This window comes from Vitis riparia, chromosome 19 (assembly GCF_004353265.1).
Source record: "Vitis riparia cultivar Riparia Gloire de Montpellier isolate 1030 chromosome 19, EGFV_Vit.rip_1.0, whole genome shotgun sequence".
Lineage (NCBI taxonomy): Eukaryota > Viridiplantae > Streptophyta > Magnoliopsida > Vitales > Vitaceae > Vitis > Vitis riparia.
Genome location: NC_048449.1, coordinates 8,254,592 through 8,267,480, shown reverse-complemented (window position 1 = coordinate 8,267,480; position 12,889 = coordinate 8,254,592). Strand labels below are relative to the sequence as shown.

Here is a 12,889-nt window from a genome sequence, read left to right as displayed (position 1 = left end):
ACACCTTCATTCCTGTTTTTGGTCACCAAAAATTGCAGCCTAGATGCTGGGTCTTGATCTCCATTAAAGCCCCATATCACTACTGCTTGAAGAATTTTATTATCATGTTTCAAATCTCTACTTCATGTAACAAATAGAATGCTACTACTAGGGGCTTGTAGTAGCATTGAAGGATGATTTACAATCCCAAAATCCCAGGGGATATACATCATATGAAGAACATATTCACACTGTCCAAGCCATAAAGATTGAAAAGAAACCAGAGAGTGAAAGAATTAGACCATGTCTGGGTCCCAAAGAAGCTGCTCCATGCTCATCTGTCTCAAAGATCTGGCCATGTACTCATCAGAACTTCGAATCTGTACCAGTCTGTTCTGCATTTCCTGGAATGAAGTAACTCTGAATGCTTCAGACATTATGCCGCGCTGTGAAGGGTCTTCAGAAAAACTGATGAGAGCTTCTGCAGCATTTTCTCTCAGCTCCTCTGACTCGTCGCCCAACAAATCGATCAGGACCGGAATTGCACCTGCCTCAGCCAGTGCTGCACGGTCTCCTGCACTATAACTCAATTGAGCAATGGCCCCTGATACTTTCTCCCTAACTTCACTGCTTCTATCCCTCAAAAGCTGAACAAGAATTGGAATTGCGCCAGAGTTTCTAATGAAAGACACTGAATGATGGTAACTGGAGAGATCCCACAATATATCAGCAGCTGCAGCCTTGGCTACATCATCATTTTCTTGAAGGATTTCCACCAAGTGTTCAGTGATTGCAACTGCATTCACTTCTGCAACAGCCAAGACACAGAACACATCCTCTGCAATCTCCTTACCGATGGGATCATGTCCCCGAAGCAGCTCCACATACAAAGGTATAGCCCCAGCTTGGGCAAATGGCCTAATGCAGTGAATGTGGGATGAGATCACACCAAGAGCATTACCAGCTACCAATTTTGTGCAAGCATCTCCTTCTCTGAACAACTCAATGAGCATGTGCATTGCTCCCAAATCGACAAGCACACGCCTCGCCTTTTTTGCCACTCCAAGACACCCAACCGCATGGGCAGCCCTTTCTCTAGAGGCCATGCCACCAAACTTGACAGCCTGAACGAGAAACCGAAGGCCTTCAAGACTGATTATCACCCTTCTAACCTCCCGCAACAATGCCAATGCACTTAATATTTCTAACAAATACTGCCTCATCCTACCTGTGTATGAACCCAACATACGGATTATAATCTCCAATCCACCATTTCTAACGAGAATTACCCGATTATGTTTTCCAAATGTGACAAGGCTCCGAAGACATTTTACCAAAACCCTCTGAAAACTACCTTCAGAATGCTGCAGCAGCCTCAGTGCTATAGGAATAGCACCATACTGCCCAATGAGTATTGCCATCCGATCCCCATCACCTTGATGAGCTATGCATTTTAAGCAATATGCAGAGGCCCCTTGGACGGATGGACTAGAACTGCTACCAAGAAGCCGCGTGAGGATCGGCACGGTGCGGGTTAGTACATGGGCCGGTGCAGAATTAGAGAGGCGGGCAAGCTTGATTATGGCTCGAATTTGCATAGCATTTCTGCCGGACGCAACCACTTTTTCAAAAAGTTCGAATGACTCTTCCCAACTTGTACTCATCTTTGGTTGATTTCTCTCTGATTCCAAGAGATAATTGTGACAATCCCTTTCTCAATCAATTGAGAAGATGAAGCAATTGTTCATCAATCAACCAACTCCTGTCAAAACACATGAAATATGAAATTATGGTGCAATTCAAGAACTGCCCAGGTCATTCTTAGACATCACAAACATGAATATCCCTTCTTTTAGCCGGTCCTATCTCTAACCTCCGTTTGGCTGCTTAGAAAGTGCTGGAAAACAGAGTGCCCATCATTTGGGGCTTAAGAAAACAGATAAAACTTCCATCGAATTGAACCAAATCGAACAAGTGAAAAACTCAACCAATATTGGCTCTTCCACTGTTTGAAAACCTGGACATCATAACCCACAAAATTCAAAATTCTATCTTCTTCCTTTGTCTTTTCCTTCAACTTTCTCAGGAACCAAACAGAGGGTTCTCAAAGGCACATGTGCATGCATAAAAATAAATTGAAATTCACAACACATACCTTATGGGGTGTTGAAGAATCCGCAAAATTTAGAGGATGAGTCGGCGACTCGATGGTAAGCAACCCAACTGTGCCTCGAATCAGCTATCTATATAAATTTCTATGATTCCGATGATGACAAAATCTGAGTAGAGTCCGTCTCATATGGAATTTTACCCAAACCCGCAAAGATTACAAAGATTCTGTTTTAGGGAGTCCACAGATTCGTGCTTTCCCTGTCCATTTATTCCTAAAGTCTCCTGGGTCGTATTCATACGATTCAATTCTCGGAGTTTTCAGCTAAAATGTTTTATTATTTTATTTGAACAAATTTTGATATATTTTTGTTAAAATTTTATTATATTAATTATTTATTTTCTATTTATTAATATATATATAAATTGTCACTAAATTTATGAGATTATTTTTTTTAATTTGTGATAAATGAAATAAAAGAATTTGTTTTATATATATCATATAATGTTTGTAAGTGTGATTTTTTACCTTTTTAGTCTTTTTATAAGGTTTTGTTTTTTTATTGTTTAAAAGTTTTGATATTTTAAATTTTATATGAAAATATTTCTTTTATTTTATTAAAAAATTTAATATTATAAAATTATTATAATACTTATTTATTTTTTAAAATTTAAGTTATGAAATCAAGTATTAGTAAATAAAAGTTACTTAATAACTTAATTTAAGTTATTAAATAAATTAAATTTATTTTATAAAAATAATTTAATTAATAAGTAAAAATAATTGATTTATTTTTAAGTCCATATCTTTATTTACTTTTTTACCCTTTTATTATAGTTACCTCCATGATTTAATTTGCTATTCAACAACCTCTACTATTATTCAATCTTTTTTATCCTAATTATAATTTATGAAAATGAATATATCAATTTAATAATTTAAAATAAGCTTTGAGTTAATTTTATCAAATAACCTTGATATTTAAAATAAAAATTAAATAATAAATTTTAAATAAATAACTTAAATATAATTTAACTTAAAATCAACTTAAATTATTAAGTAATAAGTATTAAGTTTTATTAAACACTCCCAATATTTCATATTTAGTTGAAAACTATAATTGATAATTACGGTTTTAAACTTAAAACTTTAAAATAATAATTAATAACTATGATTTTATCTATGAAAACAAATTCAGAATTATAACTATCAATTATATTTTCATAAAATAAAAAATAAATAAACATATGACTTCAAAACATCAATTTGAAAACTATTTTAAGGGGAATCTATTTGGTGATTTGATTTAAGAAAATAGATTAATTTGGTTAAAAACTCTGTCGGTTTGGGCAAGCATAGGGTGACTTGGAAATTGCCATTTATATTATGAATAAGATGGCGCCACGTCACATGTGCAAATAAGACCACACCTTTGGTTATGACCTTGTATTTATACCTTAATATTGTTTTATACCTTAAATTTATTTATTTTTATATATTAGTCTCATTTATTTATATTCTTATTCAATATTTTATATTTTATATTTCATATTAGAAGTTTCTATAGAAACATATTTGGTGACAAATTTTTTCTATTAATAAAATTGTCATAATATTTGATAAAATATTTGATTTTTCCTAAATTTGTTTGATATTGTTATGGCGAGATATTTTTGGAATAGATAAATAAGTTTGTTGATTATATTGTTTTTCTTAATTATAATTATGACGATGAATGTGCGGATGTGTTTTTAGACATATGATGTATACACCAAACATTGTGATAAAAAAAAAAAAAAAAAAATCTAGAAATCATAAACAAAATTGAGTTTTAAGTGTCAATAATCCTAAATAATCAAATTTAAATTTCTTCATGTTCTGAATTCTCCTTACACTTGTACCTAAAAAGGGAAATAATATATAATGGTTAGCTTGATAGCTCAATAAGAAAAAATAATTTAATAAGAAGGATCAAGCACAATAAAAATTAAATCATGAGAGGTATTTTTATTTTTATTTTATAAAAATCAATTAGCAAGTAAACTCTTTTAATCCAATAATTTAATTCACTTTCTTTGAAAAATTTAACACTTTTAATTCAAAAACAAAACAAAAAAATACACTTTACATAATCATATCATAATAAAAAGAATTTCGCAAACAAACATTTTGCTCTAATCCATTCACATACGTGTTCCTCATCTTTTAAGTGATTTTGGTTATGACAACTGCATCCCTTAGCTTTACGATGATTTCAATCATCACAATCATGTCCATTATCTTTTAAGTGATTTCGGTTATAACGATTGCATCCCTCAATTTTCAAGTGATTTTGGTTACGACAATCGTGTCTCTTCTCTTTTAGGTAATTTTGGTTATGACAACTGTGTCCCTCATCTTTTAGGTGATTTTGGTTATAACGATCGTATCCCTCAGTTTTTAGGTGTTTTGGATTATGACAATCATGTTCCTCTTCTTTTAGGTGATTTTAGTCATGATGACCACATCCTTCATCTTGGAGGTGATTTCAGTCATGGTGACCATTTAGTTTTTAAATGATTTCAGTCATGGTAACCGCAACCCTTATCTTTGAGGTGATTTTAGTCATAGCGATCATGTCTCTCATTTTTTAGGTGATTTCGGTCATAGTGATTGTGTTTTTTTGTTTTTAGGAGATTTTCGATTATCATGACTACGTCCCTCTATTTTTAGGTTATATCAGATGTTGACCTCATCCATCATTTTGAGCATGTTTTAAGCATTTCTAGTCATGACAATCATGCCCTAGGTTTTCTTATCCTACTTTTCTTATTATGTTTTAGGTGATCTTGGACCTCGAGTCAAGTCCTATCTTTCTATATGTTTTAGGTAAGTCACTCCCTTAATCACTAGGAACCTTTCTTTCGTTATCCATTCAATTCCTTTCTTGGTAGTAGAGCCTATTCACTCATTCAATTCCTTTCTTTGTAGTAGAGCCTCTAGAGCTTCTTATGGATATCATTCCAATTTCTCCTTGAGCAGAACCCACCCTAAGTCTCACATAGAAGTCTCATCTTTCTCCTTGGTATCCTCATATAGTACGCATGTAAATTTTTTTATGCATATATTTGTTTTTTTTACTTATTGGTAAATTAAGTGTTACTTGACTTTGATATTGATTTTCGAGTTACTTTTAGAGATTTTTAGAACAAGTCTCAAACTATAGTATGACTTTAGTGACATCTTAGAAGCCCATTTCCTTGACCTTCTATTGCTTTCTTTTAGAGATATTAGGCCCTATTTGTATTTGTTTGGGTTTGAGTGAACTTGTATTCTATTGAGACACTAAAGGTGGTCATTCTTGTTATTTGATATAATTCACTTTATTTTACTTATTATTCGCACTTTCATCTCATTTTAATGTTAATAGGTATATATTTGTAGACCTATCAAGAGTTAAAGAATAATAATATTAATAATAAACATAGGCTAACTACCTCCATACCAACCCACCTACACCTCATTATCCTCTTCCCTTCTGCTCCCATTTTCTCTTTCTCCATTTCCTCTTTTCTCTCCCACACAACCCTACTTTCTGAGACCCATTTCTATCTATCATTTCTCACTGACAACCCCATATTTCTCTCCCACTTCCTCTCTCTCTATGACTCTCTTCTCCACTTCTCTCTCTCGAATTTCCACTTTACTTTGCTTATTTCTCTCCACGATACCATGCCCAATACCCTCTCTCTCATCCCTCTCACAATGACTCCTCTCCAATCGAGCACACCACCAAATTTGCATCATACCCATGTTGCTAACCTTTCATTACCATACTTCATTTTCTCCATGACTTCACCTCCACCACTCATTACCACAACCCGCCATCCTTACCACTGCTAGTGCAACCACACCACCAAGTCTGCACCATGCCATGCACCATTGTGACACAGCCCACACTACCAATAGTTCTACCATGCACCACCATTGGTTGCCACCCTCACCAACCACGTGACATCGCTCGCATCATCGCCATTGCCACTTCATAGCCTCCCTTCCTTGTTTCCAAATTTCATTCAAAGACATGGGTAAGCCTTTCCATTAAACTCTACAGTAGTGGTTTGTAGATTTTGAATTTGTTGGTGAGCCCTGTTATTTGGTTCTTAAATGTACGTTTTGGGCTTGTTTGATAGTGATATTGGGTTTGAGTCTTGTTCGATCTTATTTAATTGATTGGGCTTGCTTGTCAATAATATTGGGCTTCATTAGATTATTGATCATGGGCTTGCCTTTTTATTCATTTTTATTTTTTTAAGGAAAATAAAATTGTAGAGTCTTTGTAAAAATTATAGAGTTTTTTTTTTTTTAAAAAAACTGTAAAATACCTTTTTAATTTTTTTTTTAAATTGTAAAATCACTTTTTCTAAATAAAAATTGTATAATCACTTTTCCAAATAAAAATTGTAAAAACGTTTTTTAAAATAAAATTTGTAAATTCTTTTTTGAATAATAACTATAAAAATCCTTATTTTAAATAAAACCATAAAATCCTTTAAAATAAAATGATAAAAAAATTAAATAAAATTGTGTAATCCCTTTCTTTTGAATGAAAATAGGAAACATTTTTAAAATAAAGTCATTAGATCATCTCTTTCTTAATAAAAGTAAAGAAATCTTTTCTTAAATAAAATAACATTGAAAATTTCTTTTTAACAAAATAAAGATAAAATCTTTTCTAATATAAAATAAATTAGAAATCTTTTTTTAACAATAAATTTGATATCTTTCTTTATTCCATTGAGTAATTTACGAAGTTTTAATAAAATTAAAAATTCTTTCCTTAATTTTTTTTTTTTTTTAAATTCAATCCATTGCATTTTTTAACAATAATTTTTTTATATATAAAATTGAACAAAAAAATCTTTTTTTGGTAAATATATAAAAATAATCGATTAAAAAAATCATTTTTGGTAAATTAAAAAAAGGAATTCAAGTTTCTTTTGTAAATAATTTTGAAATGTTTTTCTAGTAAAAAATATTTTTTTAATAAAATTGGATTGGAATTTTCTTTTTTGTAATCAAAAGTTGTAAAGATATCATCTGAATTGAAGTCTTATTTTTGTAATTAAACCAGTGAAAACTACTTTATTGGCAAAACCACTTGTCCTATATAGAAATTAGCTGATACTTTTTTTAATAAAATTATAAAATCTTGTTTTCAATAAAAATAACAAAAATCAATTCCTCTGTAAATAAGGCTCAAATTAGAATATTCTTTTGTAAATAAATTTGTAACTTAAAAAAAAAATTGTAAAAATTCTTTTCGATTTGAAATATTTCTTGAAAATAAATTTGTAAAATTTCATTTTAAACAAAAAAATAAAAAAGTTTTCTTGTGTAAATAAAATCAAATTGGAACATTCTTATAAATAACTTAATAACAAATCTTTCTTTTAATAATTTGTAAAAAAAAAAAATCAATCTTTAAACAAAAATTGAATTAAAATATTTTTTGGAAATAAAATTATAAAAAATCATTCTTTTTCTAATAAAAATAAATAAAAATCATTTTATTGTAAATAAAATCAAATTTAAACATTTCTCTTTCAATAAAATTATACTGAACAAATTCTTTTAATAAAAACAAGGAAAGGTCTTTTAAAATAAGTTTGAATGTAAATAAAATTAAATCTTTTGATAAATAAATAGAAGTTTTGTGAATAATCAAATTGATTTTTAATGTAATTAAATTCTTTTGAGATTTTTTTAAAATCGTATTATGACATTTGAAATAGTAAAATCTTTTTAATAAATTATTTTATGTATTTCTCACTTTATCTTTACTTTGATATATATTTGTATTATTTTTTATAGTATCCATGATTTATCAACCAATTATCATAGTCCTTTCTATTTGTTTAGTAGAGACTAAGAGGGGGTACTATGATAATGAGTTGTACTTTTTTCGATAGGTAACCTAACTCCTAAATCTGTTTTTTGGTTTATAAATTTATCTTATTTACAAATAATGAGTCATATAGATTTTAATTTTTTTTACTTTATTTTCCTTTTAAAAATAAACTAAAATAAGTGATAACTCCAATTTTTCAAAAATAAAAAGCAAATCTCGTCATCGAGGGGTATGCATGTGAAAAATGCAGGAACTTAGTTAATAAAGCTTATTGATTAAAATCTTTGATTTTTCATATTTTATTAAACCATATGTAAAAATATATTTGAAAACATATTTTAACATGTTTCCTTTTTTTTTTTTTTTAAATTTGAGTATTCATAAAAAATTATAAGGGGAATATTAAATTCTTATAAAAATATAGGTGTTCCCTATTTCATATTGAGTAGTAAAAGTTAAAGATAGCAATAGAAAGGAGTAATAAATATAAGCAAGTTTAGATCTTGCTATTAAAATATGGCAAAAACCAATAAAACATCTATATTATTATGGCTAATCACAAATATTGTTTAGCGAAACAAATGAATATGGACATTCTAAGATTTTTCAAATATTTTAGTTGATAAATATTATTACAAAATATTGTCTGCTTTGGGCCTTAGACGCTTGTATGATTTAAGTATTTTCAAACATATTTTTGTTCTAATTATTTTCTATATCTGATTTGTTGAAATATAAGTTGTAATTTCTTACATTATCCAATTAAAAAGTAACCGAACTATTTTTTTTTTCAATAATTATAAATCAATTGGCAAGAAAGCAACAAAAAAAAAAAGATATTAGGAAGATATAAATACCTTGGTATGCTTAAGTAAGTAAATTAGATCTTCTTGAGTGAGAATGTTGGATCATTTTCCCTCTATTGGATTGACAACATCATACAAATATTATAAAAATAGAAATATATACAAGGTAAGGACTCAAATATGTTGAATATCCAAGCAACATAGAAAAAAAAAACTAGGGTGAAGGAGAATAGTTAATTACCATTATAACATTTATTTACATTTATATAGGAAGATAAAAAGACTATGTTTTGGGTTTCTGACATGCATGGGTGTAAACCCCTTTTTGGGCTACCCGAGAGTTGGCTACACATTTCACTTTTGGAGTAGGGGCCGGTTTTTGGAAGAGCAAGCTGCATGGGACGCATGGCCGAGGAGACCACCACCTTGCCATGGTGGTGGTTGGGACGGCAACGTATTTGTTGAGCCAAGAACAGTGAAGCTGGTAGTAGATGTGAGAGCAAAAAGGGGGGCGAATGGGAGAGTCATCGATACCTAAGAGAAAAAAAAAAAACAAAGCAAGCGATGGAGGAAGAGGGTGGTTCACGAGTGAAGATTTGAGGAGATTTTCAGTTTTGGAGAGAGGAGGAAAGTTTTTTTTTTTTTTTTTTTGGTCCATGGGCAATTCATTTTGGAGGGATTAAGAGAGAGAGAGATTGGAATAGAGAGTTGTAGGGAGTGGTTCGAAGGAGTTGAACTGAAAGAGGGAAGAGTCCAGAAGGTGATTCAGGAAAAAAAAAAGTTGCAGAAAACAGGGTACAAGTGGAAAGGGTGAAGACGGGAATTGGAAGACTGTTTTTTTTTTTTTTGAAAAATTCCATATTCCACTGGAGGGACAAAACACCACTGCAATAACAACATAAGCCACCTTCACTCTTCTTCTCAAGCAACTCTGCACTTGGGTTCAAGCATCACTCCCTCTAATTTTCATGGGGGTTGTTCATGGGTTTTTGTTCGATTTAAAAATCCATAAACGGATTGGTGACTCTTGCTTTGGTTTCCCACATCTTCTGTCGTTGGTACCGTTCTCTTTTTCTTTCTTTTTTGTTTTTTTTTTCTTTTTTTGTTTATTTCATTCATGCCTTGATGTTATTTTCAGTGTTAATTTGATCTGAGTTCATGAAAACTGTGGTACCCATTTAAGTTTGCACCTGATCAATCTATGGAGCAGTTAGGAGTCACTGAGGTCTTTGTTTATGCTCTTGCAATTAAACGTGATGCCTAGGCTTATTTTAGGTGACATAATAATAATAATAATAAAATAATTTCCAATGGAAGTGACTTGTATAGAATTCTTGGAAAGTATAAAGTGGGTGACTCAGTATGATTACTTCAACCCATCCATTATACTATTATTTTTGCTTTTATGATTTTGCCATGATTCTCCACGTTTCACCCTACAACTATTATCACTAATAATAATGTCTTATAAAAATTAAAATTGTGCATGTGTTTAGAGCTTTAAAATTGCCATAATCTAATAGAAGAAGTGTTGGGATTGGGGCATTCTCTGACTATGAAAATGAAGGCTGGGAAAAGTTTTGAGCCATAATTCAATGCCCTTGTTTCTTTCTTAATTCCCTATTCATGTTTTCAAATAATTTAAAAAAAATACTCCAAACTCTCAAATAATTTCCAAAATTATGATTTCTTTCAAATTTAATTTCCAAAATTCAATTTCTTTTAAATTTAATTTCCAAAATTCCATTTCCTAAATTTAATTTTTAAAACTCCAATTTCTTTCAAATTTAATTTCCAAAATTCAAATTCTTAAATTTAATTTCCAAAATTCCAATTCTAAAATTTAATTTCCAAAAATCCATTTCCTAAATTTAATTTCCAAAAATCCATTTCCTAAATTGAATTTCCAAAATTCCATTTTCTTTCAAATTTAATTTCCGGAGTTCCAATTTCCTTCAAATTTAAGTTCCAAATTTCAAAAATTTCAATTTAATTTCCAAAATTCAAAATTTTCAATTTAATTTCCAAAATTTCAGTTTTTTTCAAATTTAATTTCCAAAATTCTTATTTCTTTCAAATTTAATTTCCAAAATTCCAACTCTTAAGTTTAATTTCCAAAATTCCAATTCTAAAATTTAATTTCCAAAATTACATTTCCTAAATTTAATTTTTAAAACTCTAATTTCTTTCAAATTTAATTTCCAGAATTCCGTTTTCCTTCAAATTTAATTTCCAAAATTCAAAATTTTCAATTTAATTTCCAAAATTTAGTTTCTTTCAAATTTAATTTTCAAAATTCCATTTTTTAAATTTAAATTTCAAAATTCCAATTTCTTTTAAATTTAATATCCAAAATTTCAATTCTTAAATTTAATTTTCAAAACTCCGATTTTCAAGTAATCTTCGAGACTCCAAATTTTTAAATAAATTTCAAAAATCCAATTTTGTCTCGAACAGTTTTAATTTCACTCTAGTTTTGAAATAATCTTCTATTTCTCTTGATTTTAATAGGCAATAATGTTTTTTTTTCTCAGAATTCTAAAACAATGGAATTTGTGAGACCAATTTATGCTAAAATAAATCGAGCTTTGGTGGGGACCCAACATATGGATTTTCCTCATTAATTGGTTGATTGATTGATTGATTGCTATACATGATTGATTTATTCCACTCTAATACATGTGTGTGATTATTCTGTGTTTATTTACTAACCTTTGTTTTCCATGAAGCAAATCAGCTCATCGCTCAGGTACACTATTTGCCCCTCTTGTTATTTCGGTTATTATGTTTTAATTGATATTCATTCGGTATCCATTGATTTACTTATCAATCGTCACACTTGCCTCACCTTATTTAGTAGAGACCTTATTATAGGACTTAGAGGGGTGTTATGACTCACCACCGTACCTTCCCAATAGGTAACCTAACCCCCGAACCCGATTTTGATTTTCCATAAACTGTATTTCCCAAATAAGGAGTCACACTGAGTTTTCTTTCTTATTTTATTTTCCCTTTAAAAATAAAACAAATATAAGTGGCGACTCCAAGTCTTTTTTAAAAAATTAATTTTTTACCAAACTAATAAATAAAAAGCGAGTTTCGCCATCGAGTGGGAACGCATGAGCCGAAATGTAAGGTCTACAAAATGGCGACTCCGCTGTGGATCGTTTAGAGGGTCAAACTTGAACTTAAGATGAAGCAAATGTGGCATTTGATGAGTCGATCATTGGATACCTATCTCTTGATTGCACATTGAGAATTCCCAATATCATTAGATGCATGCTCAGATATGGTATTCACTTAGGACATTGATATGCTGGTCATGACGATTGATTTATCTTGATTGAGGATTTTGATATAGTGATTCTTTTTGTGCTTCATTGCTATATCTGTTTGAGACACTTGACATGTTGATTGTGATGATCGATTATTTTGATTGGGGATTCTGAGGTAGCTATTTTTTTTCTGTGCTTCATTGCCATATTCATTTGAGACATTGATATGTTGATTGTATTGATCGATTATCTTACATTGTTTAGTATAGTGATCCTGATTTTTGCCATGTTCGTTTTGATCATTTCACATGTATAGACTCACCATTGTACATCATTTGACTTGACATGTTGACTCACTTGCATTGTATAGTCTCTTGATTGTCTTTAAGCATGATGTCTGTATCACTATTCATTCTTATCGTCACGACTTGTATGTATACATGAGTGTTATATCTTGTACTCTGCCTGACTGTATGTTGCATGACTGCTCTTCTTCTACGTGATTGTATGTCGTTTGTTCATGTGGGCCACACATCTATCCTATTATCTCTAACCCTCTAGTTTTGGTCTTTTCCTTCATCCTGGCTCTCACTTTTGCAAGTGTGAGGCCTTGTGTGTGCTTGTTCTTTGACCGAGTGATCGCTCGGATTTTGTCGTTTATTGGATCAAAACAAAATTTATAACCTAATTCACTATTCTATAGCAATTTGTACCCGATCAAAAAGTGGTTTTAGTACAAACTACCGTAGTATAGTGGTATTTAGGTATCGTCCACAAGGATGGATTATTCTCGATAATTAAGGCTTGAACGAGATGATAAGAAATGATG

The 12,889-nt window shown here is 30.4% G+C and overlaps 1 protein-coding gene across 2 annotated transcripts; it reads right to left on the bottom strand.

Moving 5' to 3' along the window:
- Positions 1-15: 15 nt before the first annotated feature.
- Positions 16-2,341, bottom strand: LOC117908569 (U-box domain-containing protein 4-like). 2 transcript variants are annotated; one of them, XM_034822216.1, is made up of 3 exons: positions 2,135-2,341; positions 1,853-1,996; positions 16-1,741 (listed from the first exon to the last, which is right to left on the bottom strand). In XM_034822216.1, exon 3 carries the CDS (start codon positions 1,641-1,643, stop codon positions 276-278), a length of 1,368 nt encoding a protein of 455 aa, XP_034678107.1. In that variant the 5' UTR covers positions 1,644-1,741; positions 1,853-1,996; positions 2,135-2,341; the 3' UTR covers positions 16-275. The 2 variants fall into 2 exon arrangements, with proteins under 2 accessions (XP_034678107.1, XP_034678106.1); XM_034822215.1 differs by lacking the exon at positions 1,853-1,996.
- Between the last annotated feature and the right edge of the window lie 10,548 nt (positions 2,342-12,889).